This window comes from Canis aureus, chromosome 29 (genome assembly GCF_053574225.1).
Source record: "Canis aureus isolate CA01 chromosome 29, VMU_Caureus_v.1.0, whole genome shotgun sequence".
Taxonomy (NCBI): domain Eukaryota; kingdom Metazoa; phylum Chordata; class Mammalia; order Carnivora; family Canidae; genus Canis; species Canis aureus.
Window position 1 is genome coordinate 13,405,423 of NC_135639.1, and position 19,836 is coordinate 13,425,258.

A 19,836-nucleotide genomic window follows, 5' to 3' on the forward strand; every position below is an offset into this window, starting at 1 on the left:
GTTAACATGAGAGAAGGATGATACCAATTATTTAGATCATCAACTAAGAGAATGGAGATTAGATTTGTGATTAGTTTTATTTTTGTAAAAATACTGAGATGTTATTCCATTTTTGAAACATCACATAAAAACTGCAACTTTAAACAATTTTATTCACAATTCTTGTTCATTATTATAATTTCTACTTTGCCTTTTAATGTTACTATTTTTGTGCTTTAAGAAATAAATTGTCAGGGATCCCTGGGTGGCCCAGTGGTTTAGCACCTGCCTTTGGCCCAGGGCGCGATCCTGGAGTCCCGGGATGGAGTCCCACGTCGGGCTCCTTGCATGGAGCCTGCTTCTCCCTCCTCCTGTGTCTCTGCCTCTCTCTCTATGTCTATCATAAATAAATAAATAAATAAATCTTTAAAAAAAAAGAAATAAATTGTCTTTTAAAATATTCAATTCTTATTTTTACATTTATCTTCATTTACATTTTTGATGGAAAAGAAATAAATTTTCTTTTAAAATATTCAATTCTTATTTTTACATTTACCTTAATTTACATTTTTGATGGAAAAGAGATAAATTTTATTTTAAAATATTCTATTCTTATTTTTACATTTACCTTCATTTACATTTTTGATAGAAATGTATTCAATTTGATACTCTGACTATAATTTCATGTTCTTTTTAATCCTTTAGATCATTATTGTCAATGGCACATAAATTATGTGTATATTTTGATATAATTACCTAACTAGAGATTTTTTCCTATCATGAAAGCACAAAAAACAGGTTTTATGGAATACATGATAATTCCTAAAATGGGACTTTATTTTATCGCTTATCCAGATATTTCTGGGCTATCAATAGCACATACATAATAATAATTAAATTCAGTTATCTTATTATTTTGCCAGTTTTTAATCATATAAAAACTATAGTTTTCCAATTTAAAAAAAAATTGCCAAAATGAGGCTAGATTTGTTCATGTGGAGGAAGAAGATAAATTCTACTTTACAGCTTGATTTATAATTTTTAAACATTTAGGCCATTTGTACTCTAGCCCTGATCCCTGCATATTCGAAGCTTCTGCAGCACTTGACCTGGGACTCATCATCACCTCAAGAACCATCCCTTCATTTGCTTCTCATCTTTGCTTGATTATACTTAGCTTCTTGCACAAACAAGTATTCTCTACGGGGCAACTCCAGATTCATGTTCTCCCAAGGTTAGCCATCCAACAACAAAAAAAGGGTCTATTCCTATAGTCTACATATTCTTCTTGGAGTCAGGTTCTAATGGGCTCTGCTTAAATCCATGCCCACCCTTTATAGAACAATTGCTGTTGTCAGAGGGATTGACTCCTACAAATGGGCCAGACATGGGTCATGTGCCTAGCCTTGAGACTAGCGGTTAGGAATAGAGAACTCCAGGAGAACAACCCAAAAGTAGGAGTTCCCAAAAGAAAAGAGTGCTGGGCAAACAAAAACAAAACCCAAACAGTATAATAGGCCTGTTATATCTGCCTAGGTAGTACCCACAACTTTGTAGGGAAGTTGCCTCCCCTCTTGTGGCCAAAGCTGACTGGACCAGAGATCAGCCTCAGAGCAGCAGCCTGCAATATGTATTGCCTGGACATGAGGAAACAGATAAGCTCTGAGGTGACTCAGCACAGCTGACCAGTGGAGGCCCTTCACTAGGTGGCTACAGGCTAACCAATCAAACTTCCTCACTTGGAACTGTAAATGCCAGGCTGGCAAAAAAGGAAGGCCATTTCGCTCTCAGATTGAGATTGCCAACAACACTTAGCAATTTGTCCAGATTTCCACGAAGCTCCTCTGCATCCCCGGGCATAAACAGGACTCCACGTAGTAAACCTAGTTAGCTGAAGGAAAACCAGGACTGTTGTTTTCTCCTAAGAAAATTGCCTATATTGATCAGTACAATCTGATGTCCTGGGCATTTCTTTTTCTGCCTTTTAAAGGGAAAATGTTTTTGTTGCTGAATTTCACACAGCAAAAAATGAGCTACTCTTCTGGCAAAGGAACAATATGGCCAGCATAAAGCTTCTCTCGTTGGAAGGGATTTAAACACTTTGGTAGGTGGCCAGAGGAGATTTAACCACAAGACTTTCTGGGGGAGGAAGCCAAAGTAAAAGCTAAGCACAAAGAAATAGTACCCTGCTGGTAGTTGGGCTGGTGTCCTGGGTTCAAGTCCCTGCTGGGGCACTGTGAACAAGCTGCCTCTCTTCTCTTTCTTCTGGAAAACGAGGAATTTCAAAATCATTCATTCATTCTACAAAGCTGTGCAAGAGGGAAGTGTGGCTGAACAGTGAGTAAGGTAGAAAGTGCGAGACGAGGCCTGAGAGGTAACAGGGACCAGGTCATTAGAAACCTTGGACTAAGGCTTTATTTACCTTGTGTGAGACAGGAAACTGAATTCGTTTCTTATGGCTGCTATAACAAATTACCATGAATGTATGGATCAAAACAACACAAATTTATTATCTTAGAGTTCTGGAGGTCAAAAGCCTGACTTCCAGCAGATCTCACTGGACTGAGATAAAGGTGTTGGCAGGGCTGTTTCTTTCTGGAAACTCTATGGGATAAACTTTTTTTTTTCCCATCTTTTCTAGCTTCTAGAGGCTGTCCGCATCCCTTGCTCCTAGCCCAATTCCATTTTCCAAGCCAGTAATGGTGGTTGAGTCTTTGTCATATCACATCACTTCGATTTCCCTTCTGCCTCCCTCTTTCACTTTGGAAAACTCTTGTGATTACATTCAGCACAACTGGATAATCCAGAATAATCTCCCTATTTGAAGGTCAGCTGGTTAGCAATCTTAATTTCAGCTACAACATGAATTCTCCTTTGCCATGTAACACAACATACAGGTTGTGTTACATCTTTGGGGAGGCCATTATTCTGCCAACACAGGAAGCACTGGTGCTTTTGAACATATTAGTGGCACAATCAGACTGGTACTTTACCATAGTCCCTCTGGCTCCAGTGTTTGCACAGACATTGAGGTGCCAAGGGCAGAAACAAACAGGTAGTTACGAGAACACTTCAATAATCCAGGCCCCAGATAATGATTGAACCAGGATGGCAAATGTATTAAGAAGTGGTTAGGTTCTGGGGCACTTGAGTGGGTCAGTTAGAAGCATCAGCTCTTGATTTCGGCTCAGGTTATGATCTCAGGGTCCTGAGATCCAGCCCTGTGTGGGGCTCTGTGCTCAGTGGCGAGTCTTCCACAGCTTCTCCCCGTCTCCCTCTGTCCTTACCCTTGCTCACACACACACTCTATTTCTAAAATAAATAAATATCTTTAAAAAAAAGAAGTGGTTAAGTTCCAAATATATTTTGAAGGTAGAACCAAGAGATTTTAACAGAGCACATGTAGATACAAAGGAAAGGTGTTGAGGACAACATAAGGTTTTTGCCTGAGCAACTGGAAGAACAGAGGTGCCATTAACTAAAATAGTGAGGACTGCCCAAGGAACTAGTGTAGAGTGAGCATCAGCTCAGTTTTACACACAGTGAGTTATCCACAGCCACGCCCAAGTGGAGGTATCTGCTAGGCTGTTGGACATATGGGTTTCCTAAAGGAGTTCAGTGGAGAGGTCCAGATTGAATCAATACATCTGGAAGCATAAGCATATGGATAATATTAAAATCCATGAGGCTGATTAAATCACCTAAGGAATGAATGTAAACAGAGAAGAGGCGAATGAGCCTGGGGGCCTCAGCAGTTACAATGATCTCCAGTCAATCTGGCTCTACTGGCAGATCTCAAGAATTTACCACCACTAAGCCTATTGGTGCTACTACCTGTTATTTTCTCCCACGGTTACCTTCTCCTGTTTTGCCAAAGGAGCACAGCCAACAGCTCCTATTTGCAAGGCAGGTTGGGAAATGTCATTTTTTCAAGCTGAACAATTTGCTGCTCTTGGATCTTCTGGATTTTTTAAAAAGTACTTATTTATGTAAGTAATCTCTGCACCCAATGTGGGGCTCAAACTCACAACCCCAAGATCAAGACTTGCATGCTCTTTGGACTGGATCAGCCAGGCACCCCTCAAATTCTTTGGAATGAAAGGCGGAATGAGTGGACCCTGGAGAGGCAGCAAGCAGTTTCTGCCACAAGCATCAGCATAAGGCAAGAACAGGGTGTTATAGGAGCATACAGCAGGGGGCCAAGCCTAGGCTAGGGGCCAGAGAAAGTCTCCTAGAGAGGAATGTTAAAGTCTAGACGTGAAAGGTACTGGTGGCGCACAAAGAGAAGAGGGAGAGAGCTTCAGGTAGAAGAAGTAGCATGTGCAAAGGCCAAGAGATAAGAGAAAGAACAAGGCACAAGAACAAATCACAGAAAGGGTGGGAAGCCTGGGGCACAGCCATGAGCAGAGAGAGTGTTAGGGATGGTATGGCTAGATTGAGACAGGCTTGTGGGATTGCACTCAGGAACTAGCACTTCATCCAGAAGCCCATGGGGAGCTGTTGAAAGATTTTAAGCAGGGAGTAGCTTAATTTGGCATGGCTGCAGTGGTAAATGAAGTAAGATGAGTAAAGTTGAAGGTGGGTAGACCAATTAGGAGGCAGTGGCAGGAATTCAGGTGAGAGATGACAGTGGCCCAGACTGGAGAAGTGTCAGGTGATAGAAGTGGAATGGGTTAGAGAACAATTTAGTGGGGTATAAATGCTGATGAAGTCCTCATCTATCTAATAAGAATCTAATAATAGGCAATCTCTCCGTTCTCTGGGCCAGTGCCCTAGAGGAGTGACAGACCTCCAGTTTACTCCTGCATTACCTGTCCATTCCCGGAATCCACATCTCCTTACTCACTCAACTGTAAAACGTCATTTGCTTTTGAGTACTTCCCCATTCACTTAATTTCCAACCAAATTCCATTGACTCTTCGTCTAAAAATGTCTCTTAAATCCAATGTACTATGATGGCCTTAGTTTAGTCCCTGTTCAACTCTTACCTGGATTCAGGCAAAAGTTCCTCATAAGTCTTGCACTCTTTCAATATAAACCCCCTTGCAGTCTGTTACCAGTAATGTCTTAAAAAGGATTGCATTCATTCAACCATTCTTCTATTCCTCCTGCCCTCCCTCCATCCTATGAGCATGCTCTCTCATAGGTGCTTTGGGGGCTGAGGATACAGAGACCAAAAAAAAAAAAAAAAAAAATCCATGGTCTTTACTCTCAAAAGCTCACTAGTGGCTTTTGATTCCAAGCCAGTAACTCACAACATGGTAAGAAATGCTATTTCCATGCTGACCTCCAAGTGCACTGAGGGCCGTGGAGAAGCTCCTAACCAGATTTAGAGGAGGTCAGGAGGGAAGGGGGCATGGACAGTAAGAGAAAGCTTCCTGGTAGAGGTAATACTCTAGTTCAGTCTAAAAAGAGCCCAAGTTATTCAGGCAATGCGCAGGCAGACCAAAGGACGTGAAGGAAAAGCATTAATTCACCTGCCCATAAATATTTACTGAGTACCTACTATGTGCTAGGCAAGAATGACAAAACTAAGGGAATTAAGATCATTGTGCATTCAGGAGCCTGTAAATGGGATTCCATATGGTTAATGAGCAGAGCCAGGATTAGTATGACCTGAGTGAGGCACTTGCCTTGGGCACAAAATTTAAGGGGGTGTCAAAAGCCCAATCATCAAGATAAATAACATTTAATACAACATCTAAAAGTTAAAATTAATATGAAATCTATGATTAGCAAAATATCAAGATTTTAAATAAAGACAGCTTCTGATAGTGCCATGCCAAGAAATATTGGAGCTTAAGACGAAAGGAAAAATGTGAATCCCTATATATACATTTTTATGTCTTTTGTTTTTTAAGTAGGTTCTATGCCCAGCATGGAGCCCAACGCTGGGCTTGAAGTCACAACCATGAGATCAAGACCTGAGCTGAGATCAAGAGTCAGACGCTTAACCAACTGAGCCACCCAGTTGCTCCCATTTTCACATATTTTTAGTGGCTAATTTATTCCAGAACATTAAACTAGTTGAAAATATATCAAAAGTTTGAAAGGTAGGTACATTGAAGTTCACATTAGGTCTAAATAATTTGTGCCCCAAATAGAGTTTATTATAATTTTACTTTCCTGGCTTTAATAGAACCAAATTTGTCGATAACATCTTCAAAATCACTTCTGAAGTAGTGAAAAAAAGAAGCTGAAGTGTAAGCAAAGGCCATATCACAAAAGCCATTGTTTGCCTTGCTAATGAGTCTGGATGGCATCCTAAAGGGATGCTGCCCTAAAATGAAAGGCTGTGGGTTAAACAGCTTGTCCAAATCTCTGCTCCTCTACTTATTAACCTAGTAAGCCTTGGTACATTATCTGCATTAAGCATCTGTTTTCTCATCCATAAATTGGAGATGATAGTACCTACCCCAAAGGGCAATTGAGAGAATGTAAATGCTTCTAAAGTACTTAGCACAATGCTTCCCAGTTATAATGTTCCTGATGTTTGAGATATATAATTATTAATATGGCTGTGGAGAGCCATTGGAGAAATTTTAGCAGCAAATGACAGGATCGGATTTGTCCTAGAAAAGATTACTCTAGCAACAATGTGTAGAATGGTTATAGGAGACACAATGGGCAGAGTGACTAGGTAGGATGTAATTGAAGAAGTCAAGTCGTTGCAAGTGAGAGGAAGAGGCCCTGAAATAGGCTCTAGTGATAGGGAGACAGAAGTGGAGACACATTTGAGATATACTGAGGAGTATAAAGAATGTGGGGGAGTAAGAAGGGCAAGCAAAGTTTGGACAGGTGGATGACTGGTAGGAAACACAGAGGATGAGCCAGCTTGAAAAGGCTGGTTGTAAGGTGAAACAATTAGATTACTGAATGTAATTTGACTGAATGTAACAGAAAATCCAGGGCCACTACAGTAGCTCTAACAAGTCATCAAGGATCCAGGTGTCTGTCTGCTTTGCCATCTTGAGCATATGGCTTCCATCATCAAACTTACCTCAAAGTCCAAAATAACTACTGGAGCTCCAAAAATCCTGATTTTATTTCAGACAGCTGGAAGAAGGACCAAAAGAGGAGAGCAAAATGGTATGGCTTACAGCTGGGTCAATTCCCTTTGAGACACTTCCAGAAGGTTCTAGACAATTCTTCACACAGATCAGAAGCCAGTCACGTGGATATAAGGATAATGGAGACTGGGGAATATGAATCTTTTATCTAGGTGCATTGCCATTTGTGATAAAATTAGAGTTCTCTTATTGAGAAAGAGTGGGAGAATAGCCAAGAGGCAGGCAACCAACAGGGTCTGTCAAAAGGGAGACGTTCAGTGTAGGTCAGGTTGAGTTGAAGATGTCTTCAGAATAGGCAGAAATGTAGCTGGAGAGGTGTGAGTTGAAGCCTCCAGAATCAGTCATTATCCAGGTAAAAGATCTGGAGTAAAAAAAGAAGGCCAGGTCAAGAATTGTGGAATCATTCAAAATTGTATGGGCTCGTGGAGGAGGAGAAGCCTTAAAAATCAAACCCAAACAAACAAAAACAGAGAAAGGGAAGCACAGGAAGGATTAATTTCAGTATTGTTGAATCACTTGGGGTCCAAAATAATGTAGAGTTTTTAGAGATCAATCAACAACATTCTTCTTCTTCTTCTTCTTTTTTAAAGATTTTATTTATTTATTCATGAGAGACACAGAGAGAGAGAAGAGGTACAGACACAGGCAGAGGGAGAAAGCAGGCTCCATGTAGCAAGCCCGACATGAGACTGGATCCTGGGGTCTCCAGGACCACACCCTAGGCCAAAGGCAGCACTAAACCACTGAGCCACCTGAGCTGCCCCACTCTTCTTCTTTACCTGAGTTCTGAGCCAACTGAAAATGAATATTGGCATCAAGTAGATACTGGCTAGGGTGATGGAGAAAAATGCCTGGTTGCTTTGAGGGTCCAAATGAGAACGAAGAGCATGAATGTATAGATGCAGAGGGGAGGAAGTAAATAGTTGAATTGGGTGAAGTTTTGCAGGTAGAGATAATGGAAGGAAAAGAGATAAGACCATGGCCTTGGCATGAAAATCTTTGGAGACTTTACAAAGACTATAAAACAGAATCTAAACTTGCCTTGACAAACTCTCCCTAATTCAGCTCAAGCCCACTTTACCTAATCTTACCTCCATCTCTCCTCCCTCCTCCCTACACCAAAGTTATTTATTTATTTATACCACCCTCTATTCATCCTGGTCACAATTTCTCTAAACTGCTGGATTTCCAACTTCTGGACTTTGGCCTCCTTCTGATTAAAATGCCCTTCTAGTCATCAAAGGCCAACAGAAATTCCATTCACCCCAAGAAGTTCCTCAACTTCCTCAGCCAGAATTAACTCTTTGCCCACTATGGGACTAGAATTGCCCACTTATGCTCTTTCTCAACCCTCTCCCCATCCTTGGCAAAGTTGCTCCATACACCAGCAACCAGAAGAGACAAGTTCCTTGAGCGTAAATGATTGGATTAGTAGAGCCCACCCTGGGTTTCTCTCCCAGCACTTGAAATTGAAATAGCAGGTCCCATTAGGCACCAAGAACACAGGACCCTCTAGATTTTGGTGCAGAGCTGGTGCCTTCTAAAGCTGTCTATTTGCTGAGGCCATGAGGCAGTAGGAACCTTAGGCACAGACTTGCAAAAAGGTGTAGCAACAAGATACTAGGTCAGGATGGGGCCAGAGGAAACAAGCGAGAGCAACAGCTCTCTCAGTCCTAGGTTTCTGAGAGCCCCAGCTGAATATCTTGCAGCTGAGTTCCTGGAAAGACCCCAGTATCTTTAACATGAATCCAACTTCAGTTAAGTGAGCTTGAAGCAGTTTGTGTTCCTTGCCATGTACTGTCCCTATCCCTGAACCAGCAAGACTCTGTTCTAACAGTACACTGGGTGCTATCTCTTAACATCAGTTATGTAGGTGTGTGTCTGCCACACCTTGGCAGCCCTGGAGGGCAGGGACTCTGTCCTATTCATTCCACATCCCCGAGCCTGGCACACACTGGATGCTGAAAAATACTCATTGAATTTGAATTCTCACAGTTCACAAAATGGTGCGATGTATCATTTGTTAGATTTGTTATCATTCTAAATTTTTCTGGGCTTTGCCCCATATTTTGTGATATTTGTGTCATTTTATATCATTTTTATCAAATTGGTTTTCATGCTACTCACAAACTCTCTATATTCACATGCTTTGGCATTCTCGTCCTAGGTAGTGGTCGGGAGAAACGATTTAGACTTTAACAGCAAAAGTGGTCCATGCCTGTCTCTAGTTGGTGAGGATGCTAGTCTTTATAAGCATCCCATCTTGCATTATTCAACTGCCTTTACCCATGAAATAGATACTTCCCATGAAGGGTGTTGGGGCAGCTTAATTTCAATGATGTCATTTAAAACTCATTAAAAAGTCAGCAGGCAGGCTAAATGCAACTTCTTCCTTCGAAAACCTACTTAGAATCATAGATTTTCAGAGCTGCGGCCAAAGGTTTTTAGACTTTTGAGTTTCTATGAACTAGGATTGATTTTTTTTTTTTTAAAAAAAAGGTCGCTGAATTTATATTCTTCCAGGGAATGGAAGAATAATAAGCTTCTATAAACATAACATCACCTCCTGCAAGGCACAGGACAGCCCCTATAACAGAGAACCGTTTCACTCCAAATGGCAATAGTGCAGAGGTTAAGAAAACTTGGGTTGGCTGAATGACATAGTAAAAGGCAAAAGAAACAAAGGTCCCAAGTTGGTGAATGTTTGCAAGTAGCATTATGGAGTGGGTTGGCCAGGTGGGTTGTGATGAGGTCAGCCAGTCAGGGGCTGGACTCATTACCTGAGGCCTGAATGGGGCCAACACTTATAAGCATTTTGATTTTTTTTTTTTTTTAAGAAAGAGAGAGCATGAGAGTGAGCATACACAGTGGGGGGAGGGTCAGAGACAGAGGGAGAGAGAGATGCTTAAGCAGGCTCCACACCCAGTCCAGAGACCCCTGATCTCAGGATGCTGAGATATGACCTGAGCAGAAATCAAGAACTGGACGCTTAACAACTGAGTCACCTAGGCATCCCAGACATTTTGATAGTTTTAAAGGGAATAAGGCACATAAGATGTTTAACACTGTGCCTGGTACATAGTCAATTCTCTATAAATACTATTATTTACAATAATATTATAATTACTAAAATCATATGTGTATAATAAATGTCAGCCATTTTTAACACCAGGGAAATTTTTTTTTTTTTTTTTATCTTCCCAAAAGGTGTGCTGAGCTCCTTCATGGATTTGGAGTGACTAGTTTTGCTGGGGAAGGGAGTAAATCTGTATAATGGATTGAGAAGATTCAGGATTCCCAGAGGCAATCTGAGGAGTGAGGCAGGACGAAGGAGGAGAGGAGAGGAGAGAGGAGCCTGTGAGATGGAGTGCCACACTGTGGACTCACTCCCAGGAAGATCACCAACTTTCCTTGTGGAGGTGGCTAAGGAATACTTTAAGATGCTGGATGGGTCAATGTACACTTTGAGGATTTTGGATCTCAGTAATAGATAAGAACCACTACTTTTGTCCACCCCCACTTCCAGCTTCTCGGACATTTCTTAAAGTGGTGCATGAGTTATGGATCAGGTTTTCGGCTGAAATTGAGGAAGAGCCTACACTTCCCATTTGGATTGAAACTATGTAGGTCTAAGACAGCAGTCCTGAAGCAGAGGCCAGGAGCCCAAGGTGACCATGAGAAAAGAAGTTGCCAGAGTTCTCAGAAATCCTGACAGGACTTTGGGCTTCCATATATGTGGAATATGGGGTTTAAGTCTGGCTCCTCAGCAAGCACCTATCTTACAGGAGCCATTCTGGTCTCACACCTGGACTTGAGTAAGTTAAGACAGGCCTGGTTCCAAAGCTCTGTACTTGCTCCAGGTGGGTCAAAATGAGGCGGAACTCTGGTTTTTTGTTTTAGCATCACCCAGATTCGAGACAATCACTAGCTTGAAGATCTTCCAGGGCTAGAGAGAGGGGCCATGCCCTGACCCCTAGGGCCACCCAGAGCCGTCCTGACTTTAGAGTATGGAATATCTGACCCCTGTAGGACTAGGGGCAGAATTGCTGTGGTGTCAATGTGGCAGGAGCCACATAAGCATTTATGATGTAACAACCAAGCAGCCAGAGGACATGATGAGTAACACTGTTCTGGGCAACCTGGCTTCCTTAAAACTCTAGGGCTTCGGTCAACGTGCTACCCTGTGCAAAACTCCAAGTCCTTCCTGACCCTCCTCCCCAACTCCCCCTTTCTGTGCAGCAGGGAGGGAACCCGTAAACCCCCTTCCAACCCTAGCAATTTGGTTATCATGGTACAGATCAGTGACCAAGGGCTCCAGAGTTAGTTTTAGCCAAACCAGCCTCCCTGCGTGACCCTAGGCCAAGTTCCTTTGCCTCTCTGAGCCAGCGTTTACACCTGTGAAATGGGTGGGAGCTAACAATAACTTCTTCCATGGGCTAAACGTGGTAACACACACGGAGCTTAACACACGACAAGAGCTTGACAGTGAGCCACTCTTCATCATCTGATCCTCAGGCGAATTCATCATCACCATCCTCATCACCATCATCATCACCATCATCCCGGCTCATCCTGGCTCTTCTGCGTCCTTCTCATTTAAATCCCGAATCTTCACCTTGGTGGTAAAGTTCGTTTGCATCTTCCGCGTTTTTCTCCGTCCCTCCTTCCCAGGCCCACCCTTCGCAGACGCAGAGCGTCTGCTGGTTGGATTGACGGTCAGCGACGGCGGTGACTGAGGCAGTTCAGCCCCGTCTTGTTCCCGGGCTTGGGAAGTCTCGGAACGGCCAGCTCGGATCCGCTGCGGCGCTGGCCCCGCAGGGAAAGCCGCGCCAGCCCGGGTGTCAGGGGCGCAAGTGGAAGCAGCACACTGCAGCAGAGGTAACAGGCAGGGACCGCGGCCAAAGGGGGAGGGGGGGCTGGGCGCCTCCGAGGGTAACGGGAGGACCGGGATCAAGAACGCGCCACGCCACCTCCGCCCGGCCTGCTTATGCTGCACCGGTGGCCCCAGTTATGTCCCCGGATCGCGCCCGCGGCTCCAGAAGTGACAGCCACGTGGACCACGCGGGAATGGAATGTTGGCGAGGGGGGCGGGGCTGGAAGGGCGCCCGGGAGGTGAAGGGGGACCCGCGTGCGCGCGCCCGGGCGCCGGCTGCCAGGCGACGCCGTCGGGAGCGAGCACGCCCCCGACGTCACACGCCGCTCGTCCAATGACCGCGGGCCGGAGGGAGTGCCGCCCCGCCCCCTCCGCGCCGCCGCCGCCGCCGCGGCCGCCGCCGCCACAGCAGCAGCCTCCGGGAGCGTCTGAGGAGCCGCGCGGGCCGCCGCAGGCTCGGGCGCCGCCGCACCGCGCCTGCCGGAGCCGCCGGACGAGGCCCAGGGAGCCGCTCGCCCCGACCCCGCCGCCCGATGTCCTCAAGATGGAGGCAGCGGGGGCGGCGACGTGAAGAGCGCGGCGCTGTGGGCGCGGGAGCCGCGGCCGGGGCGGCCCGGGCGGAGGCGGCGCCGGGATGGGGCTGCTGCTCATGATTCTGGCGTCGGCCGTGCTGGGCTCCTTCCTCACGCTCCTCACCCAGTTCCTGCTGCTGTACCGCAGGCAGCCCGAGCCGCCGCCGGACGAGGCGGCCCGCGCGGGCGACGGCTTCCGCTACATCAAGCCGGTGCCGGGCCTGGCCCTGAGGGAGTACCTTTATGGCGGCGGCGGCGGCGGCGGCGGCGGCGGGGCTGAGGAGCCCTCCGGCGGGCCCCCCGACGGCGGCGCGGCCCCGGCCCCGGCCCCGGCCCCTGCCCCGGGCCCCGAGACCCCCGCCCCGCCGACGCGGGAGACCTGCTACTTCCTCAACGCCACCATCCTGTTCCTGTTCCGGGAGCTGCGGGACACCGCGCTGGCCCGCCGCTGGGTCACCAAGAAGATCAAGGTGGAGTTCGAGGAGCTGCTGCAGACCAAGACGGCCGGGCGCCTGCTGGAGGGGCTGAGCCTGCGGGACGTGTTCCTGGGCGAGACCGTGCCCTTCATCAAGACCATACGGCTCCTCCGGCCCGTGGCGCCCTCGGCCGGCGGGGAGTCGGACGGCCCCGAGGGGGAGACGCTGCCCGCCACCTCCCCCGAGGAGCTGGCCTTCGAGGCGGAGGTGGAGTACAGCGGGGGCTTCCACCTGGCCATCGACGTGGACCTGGTCTTCGGCAAGTCCGCCTACCTGTTCGTCAAGCTGTCCCGGGTGGTGGGCAGGCTGCGCTTCGTCTTCACCCGCGTGCCCTTCACCCACTGGTTCTTCTCCTTCGTGGAGGACCCGCTCATCGACTTCGAGGTGCGCTCCCAGTTCGAAGGGCGGCCGATGCCCCAGCTCACCTCCATCATCGTCAACCAGCTCAAGAAAATCATCAAGCGCAAGCACACTCTCCCGAGTTACAAGATCAGGTGAGAGGGAGGGAGGGAAGAAGGGAGGTGGGGGTGTAGGGGGGGGTGTGGGGAAGATCCCCCCGCAGGCGCGGGGGCCTAAGCTGCGGGGAATCCGGGCCTGGGCGGGATGCTGCTGCCTGCGTGGAATGGGAAGGGCAGAGGCTCCTTCCCAGCCCCTGCTTTTCCAGGGATCTCCCTCCCCAACCCTTGGCTGGACAGCACCCTGGAGGAAGGCAGGAAGTGCACACACGTCTCTGCTTCCAGAGGGCATCGGCGTGAGCCAGAAGCCTCCTCGCGTGTTGGTGGGCACGCAGGGTGCTGCCATCGTGGCTAGGAGCAGCATGTTGAAAATGGCAGGGCAGTCAGTCACCCTCCCTGATCCCCCAGGTGTAGGCTTCGGGGACCGGTGAGGAACTGTTCCCCTACGCGCTTGCTGCATCGAGGGCAGTTTTGCAGCATCACCTTGACCACGTTGAGAAATTGTTCCTGGACAGGAAGCACAAGGCATGAGAAAGAAGCGTGCCGACAGCCCGAGGCTGGTCTGTTTTGCAACTGCCAGCCACTTTTGTAATGGCGCTTTGGCAACTTTAAGGGCAGAAGCGTAATATGTGTTGTAGAGGAATAAATACACTCCCACGGCACATTGGAAGCCCGTTGGGAGCCTATACATACTGTAGTTCTCTGTAGATTTTGTGTTAAGGTCATGTCTTCCTTTGGGGTAGGTTCTGTAGCCCAGACCTAGACTTTGCTCTTCCTGTGTCAACTATGGCTCTAAGTTTCCCACGCAGTACCTGAGATCATCCTGCAGATGGGATTTTAATGATAGGGAGTGATTTTAACCTTTCAAAGCTCTCCTGTATGTGGTGGCTTAATTTTGTGTAGTATGCTTTTTTTTTTTTTTTTTAAACTTTTTTTTTTTTTTTTTTTTTTTTTTTTTTTTATGATAGTCACAGAGAGAGAGAGGCAGAGACATAGGCAGAAGGAGAAGCAGGCTCCACGCACCGGGAGCCCGACGTGGGATTCGATCCTGGGTCTCCAGGATCACGCCCTGGGCCAAAGGCAGGCGCCAAACCGCTGCGCCACCCAGGGATCCCTAGTATGCTTTTTTTTGATTAATGGACGGGGTTTTTTTGTTTTGTTTTGTTTTCTAATGCCATAGAAGAAATGGAAGGCGAAAGGAAGTTTTGTAGGGATAGGGGGCTTCACCTACTTTGGCCTGACTTGTTGGAGTGGAAAGGGTCACACATGGCTATAATCAGCTGATTTGTTTAATGTCACTTTCTGTCCTCTAAATTTCTGTTCATTAAAATGTTTGACTCTTGGATTTTGTCCTTCCTTATAAAACGGTGTCAGTCTGGTATTTGCCTTGCCAGTGCCTTTGAGTTGCATATTTCTAGATCACTAATTTTCTACCAAAGTGTCCAGCGAACCAGTAATCCAGGTAATCCAGAGATATTTTGTTTGGGTGTTGTTGGATTATTGACTTGTGTATGTGGCAGATATGCCTTACTAATTATGTTTTATTTAAGGGAATAGCATAGAGTGACAGCTTTAAACTGTTGGGTGGCAGGAGAAATTTACTTCATAATGGGTATGTTTCCATAGATTTGCAGAGGGTGGTGAACCGTTTGTTGTTCACTGTGTTTGATTTCCTATTCTGTGAAGTAGAACATACTTTATGAAATCTACTCTTTAAGTTTTTTTTTTTTTAATTTTTATTTATTTATGATAGTCACACACACACAGAGAGAGAGAGAGAGAGAGAGATAGGCAGAGACATAGGCAGAGGGAGAAGCAGGCTCCATGCACCGGGAGCCCGACATGGGATTTGATCCTGGGTCTCCAGGATCTCGCCCTGGGCTAAAGGCAGGCGCTAAACCACTGCGCCACCCAGGGATCCCAACTCTTTAAGTTTTGGAATGAAAGTGACTAAATTCTAGTGTTTAACCAGTGACATGTTTATTTATAGCAGTGTGTTGCTAAGAAAGTAATGAGAAAAAGTTACAGATTTTGGTATTCTATCTCAGCTTCAATTCTGATGTTTTCAGAGTAACTTTCAGATAATAAAATTTGACTAAGTTATTATTTGAGGGTTGCTTGCAGAATAGCTAGTGGCAATGAGGTTGGATATCATTTTGACAGTTTTTTGTTTTTTAATGTAGACTTGGAATTCAGTTAAATCTGAAGGAAATTATGAATAGCAGTAATGGCAGCATTAGTAGCTTTTATTGCTTTGAAGGACCTTTATCATCCATATCATTGAATAGCATCACTGTTTAAAGTACAGCAAAATTGCTCTCCTTCACTGTATCCAAAGGGATTTTTTTAAACAAAGCACGTGTTTGATTATGTATGATAATTCAAATTTTAAACTTTACGCATTATGTGATCGCCTCCAGAAATATACACATTTTTATTTGTACTCTTTATATTAGAAGGCATTTCAGTGGTCAATCAGTAAATACTAACAGAACTTATCACTCAGTCTGCAAATGTTTGTTGTACATGGGCTATGTGCTTATCATTGTTTGTTGGTGCTTCAATACTGAACAGCTTCAAACATTGTAGATCTTAAAGTTTAATGAGAACTGAATTAGCAATACTTAATATGATTTAGCTAGAACATGATTGATGGAGAGTTGAAGTAAGTAGGCAGCTGATTGTAGTTTTGTAAAAGAAATAATAGAAATGTGAGGATGAAACAGGCAGCTCCAGAAGCGTAGAGTTCTCTTGTCTACGTAGCTCTCATGCCAGAATATTTTAAACTACTGATGTTGTTGAGCGGATTCAGATTTCAGTGAAAAGAATGAAGTAAAATATATTTAAGAGGTATCATGATTCTCATAGTGAGAATTAGAGTACCTAGTGTTTACCCTTTTATATAGATAAGGGAGTAGTAAAAAAAACTTGCTTAAAGTCACACAACTTTTTTTTTTAAGATTTATTTATTTATTTATGATAGAGAGAGAGAGAGAAAGAGAGAGAGAGGCAGAGACACAGGAGGAGGGAGAAGCAGGCTCCATGCCGGGAGCCCGATGTGGGACTCGATCTCGGGACTCCAGGATCGCGCCCTTGTCCAAAGGCAGGCGCTAAACCGCTCAGCCACCCAGGGATCCCCACACAACTGTTATGTAGTGAAATCCAGCCCTGATAAAGCCAGAGCTGCCTTTTTTTCTTCAACTCGGTCACCTTATTCTTAAAGTTTTGGTTTTTTGTTTAAGTATGCTATCAATATGACATATATATGGCGATATCGTTACAAAAATCAACTGAGAACTCTGAGAAAAGTGTTAACTAAAGATTTTTTTTTCTTAAATTGAAAATTTTGAGAGTGGGTCCTTTAAAGGTGAAGTCTTTGGGTGCTGCCCCACATTGTATTTCTTTTTTAATCCAGCAGATTTTGTTTCCAAATAGAAGGGCTGCTAGTTTATCCTTTTTAGCCATCTAATCTACTTAGAGCTAAAGCAGTAAAGAAAATTGTATTGAGTCTTAGGATCCTTTGGCTCTTTAATTATTATATAACAGAAATACCTTGCCAATTAACATTGTTGTCACTTCTCCCCATCCTTTATTTGTTTTTCCATTTCATGTTGCTAAAGTGAAGGTGGCTTGTCAGGAATGCCAGTTCCTGATGTCTCAATCTAGAGATTTGAAGTTCACGTGGTTGCTTTCTAAGGATTGCCATTATTAACACTTCATTTTACCCAATTAACACAGTTTATAAAACATAATATTTTCAAAAAATGAGTTATAATATGTATACGTTTTTTACATATTCTAGTTTTACTAATATTAATTCTAAGTTCATCTCCCTCAAATGTTGTTTTGAATATTTTTCCTAAAATGTATGCCTTAAAACAGTAAATTAAAGGGGCACCTTTAATGAGTAGCTCAGTCCATTAAAGTGTGCCTTAGGCTAGGGTATGATCCCAGGACCCTGGGATCCAGCCCTGCATTAGGTTTCCTGCTCAATGGGGAGTCTGCTTTTCCCTCTCCCTCTGCCTACAGCTTCCCCTGCTTGTTCTCCATCTCTTTCTCTCTCTCTGTCAAATAATAAAATCTTAAAAAAAGAATAAAATAGTTAATTAAAGTACTAGTATTTGGGGAGGGGTGCCAAGTATTTTTTTTTAATTAACCCCAAAATTAGTCTTCAGGAGAGAAAGATTACCACTAAGATTTTTGACTACATGGAGAATCCATCTTCAACGTGAAATCTGAGTAATAATCTGGGGAGTTTAGAATTTGAAAGTTAAATACTTGAGATTCTTACTGGCTTCTTTTCCTAGACTATTACTGCTGTATTTTAGCAGTAGTTACATACTAAAAGGCCAAATTCTGTTTGTAGGTACTTTTTATTCAGCCTCACGGTATTTTTTTTAATTGCCAATATTTAAAAATGGAAGATTTTGCATGATTTGGATTTCTGACTTCTCTTAGGAAACATTGGAAGATCTTGTTGCACCAGGCCTGCATTTCTCATAGCAATAACAGGATGGAGAGATGAATCTGGTAGCAGCTGCAGGAAGTTCTTATGCATAGATTATAGTCCCCCTACTTGCTAATGGTCCTTGTCTGGCCTGTCATCATATGAATTTGAGATCCTTCCTAAACAAGGAGTAATACTCTTGCTAATCAGTGAAAATGGGGAGAGTTAATAGCTGGATAGTAAAGGGTGATAATTACTATCCTTCTTTAAACATTATTATCTTTCAAGGGACTTTCATTGACCAATTTTATTTTGTAAAAAATGTCATAATGTCGAATTAAAAAAATCATTCTACCAGAATTTTTTAAAAAATCCCTTGAAACACTTTCCATTCTCTGCAGTACAATGATAGTAAGTACATAGTAGCTGCTTTTCACTGGAGTGTGGTGGGTTTTTGCTTGAGTGTGAAGTGGGTCATTAACTATAAGCATATACTTCTCTGATCTACAAATAACATGAAGTAGCTTCTGAATAGAACTATTTTTGTAATAACTGTTCTGTCCTTTTACTCCTGAAAAGAATTCTGCTATATACATTTGTGGAAATTCTTCACATATTCCTACTGACTAGAGATCAGGGAGGACCACTGTTCCACCAAAGGCAAGAACTGCGCAGCATTTACTTAAGTAGAGCTTTTTGGCATATTTTTATTTACCTGTATCTTCTCTAAGTATACCATAAATTTTAGAGAACTAAATTAGACTTGGTCTGGAAAGTCTCTTACTCTATAATGTGGTTTGTAATTGAATTATTTTTTCTTTGTCTTCTGAGATGAGAAGAAAAACATTTACTCTTCCCGTTAATTACAGCTTTTTCATTTTACTGACTATTCAGGGTAAAGATGTTTTTTTAAAGATTTATTTATTAGGGATCCCTGGGTGGCGCAGCGGTTTGGCGCCTGCCTTTGGCCCAGGGCGCGATCCTGGAGACCCGGGATCGAATCCCACATCGGGCTCCCGGTGCATGGAGCCTGCTTCTCCCTCTGCCTTTGTTTCTGGCTCTCTCTGTCTCTCAGTCTTTCATGAATAAATAAATAAATAAATAAATAAAATCTTTAAAAAAAAAAAAAGATTTATTTATTAGAGCGAGTACACGAGTGGGGGGAGGGGGTGGGGGAGCGCAGAATCTCAAGCAGACCCAGCAGTGAGTGCAAGCCTAACGCAGGGCTTGGTTTTGTGAACCTGAGATCATGACCTGAGTCAAAACCAAGAGTTGGATGCTTAACTGACTGCACCATCCAGACACCCGATAAAGATGGTTTGAGTAATCGTGTCTTAAAAACTTTCAAAGTAAATTTACTGAAAGCTGACAAAATGATTTGTAAAGTGTCATGTATTTATTCACTTACTCTTTCATATACTTTATATGGACAACTTTTAAAAGGTGTCTCAGGCTGGAGAATACTTTACGGTAGCTTGTGAAATTCCCTAGTATTTGTAGGAGTTGTAGTTTTACTTACTAAGGATAGTAGGAAATAGAATCTTCGATACTTTGGGAGAGTATGGATAAGGACATTATTGTATCATTGTAGCTGTTCTAGAGTAATGATGTAGTTAGTAATAGCTAATTTTTTATTTGTTGTGCTTTCGCTTTTCCTTCTGTTCAGGTGAATATAGAAATAGAATTGAAAGATCATTGTCTTAGATAAATAAAATCATTTTTTAAATACTTATTTTCAGTAACAGTTTCCTAAAGACTACCATACCTAGTGCTGTGGTGAGTATGTAAAAGGTAAAAATGATTAGTCTTCAGGAGAGAAAGAGTAGTTCATCTTTCTGGAGAAAACAGAACAATTGAATCTCATTATAATGACATCTTGGATATATTTGAGACCTTCCATTTTGTGAGGAATAAGAAGAGGATAGATCAGTATCTCTGCTGATGACTTTGTGTTGTATAATATT

At 43.9% G+C, this 19,836-nt stretch overlaps 1 protein-coding gene and 1 long non-coding RNA gene across 4 annotated transcripts in view; one reads left to right on the forward strand and one right to left on the reverse strand.

The window, feature by feature from the left end:
* Positions 1–173: 173 nt before the first annotated feature.
* Positions 174–12,220, reverse strand: LOC144301054 (uncharacterized). The gene is made up of 3 exons (XR_013367795.1): positions 10,855–12,220; positions 2,165–7,410; positions 174–376 (listed from the first exon to the last, which is right to left on the reverse strand). It is a non-coding gene; the product is annotated as an uncharacterized LOC144301054 (long non-coding RNA).
* Positions 12,221–12,393: 173 nt separating this feature from the next.
* Positions 12,394–19,836, forward strand: part of PDZD8 (PDZ domain containing 8) — an 82,921-nt gene continuing 75,478 nt past the window's right edge. For 2 of the 3 annotated variants that reach the window (XR_013367792.1, XM_077877480.1), the window contains exon 1: positions 12,395–13,464. Coding sequence is in view for 1 of the 3 variants with exons in the window: in XM_077877480.1 (XP_077733606.1) it covers positions 12,557–13,464 (908 nt within the window). In the remaining 2 variants the exon portion in view is untranslated. Of the gene's footprint in view, positions 13,465–19,836 lie in introns of all 3 variants that reach the window. The other variant, XR_013367793.1, reaches the window with a different exon arrangement.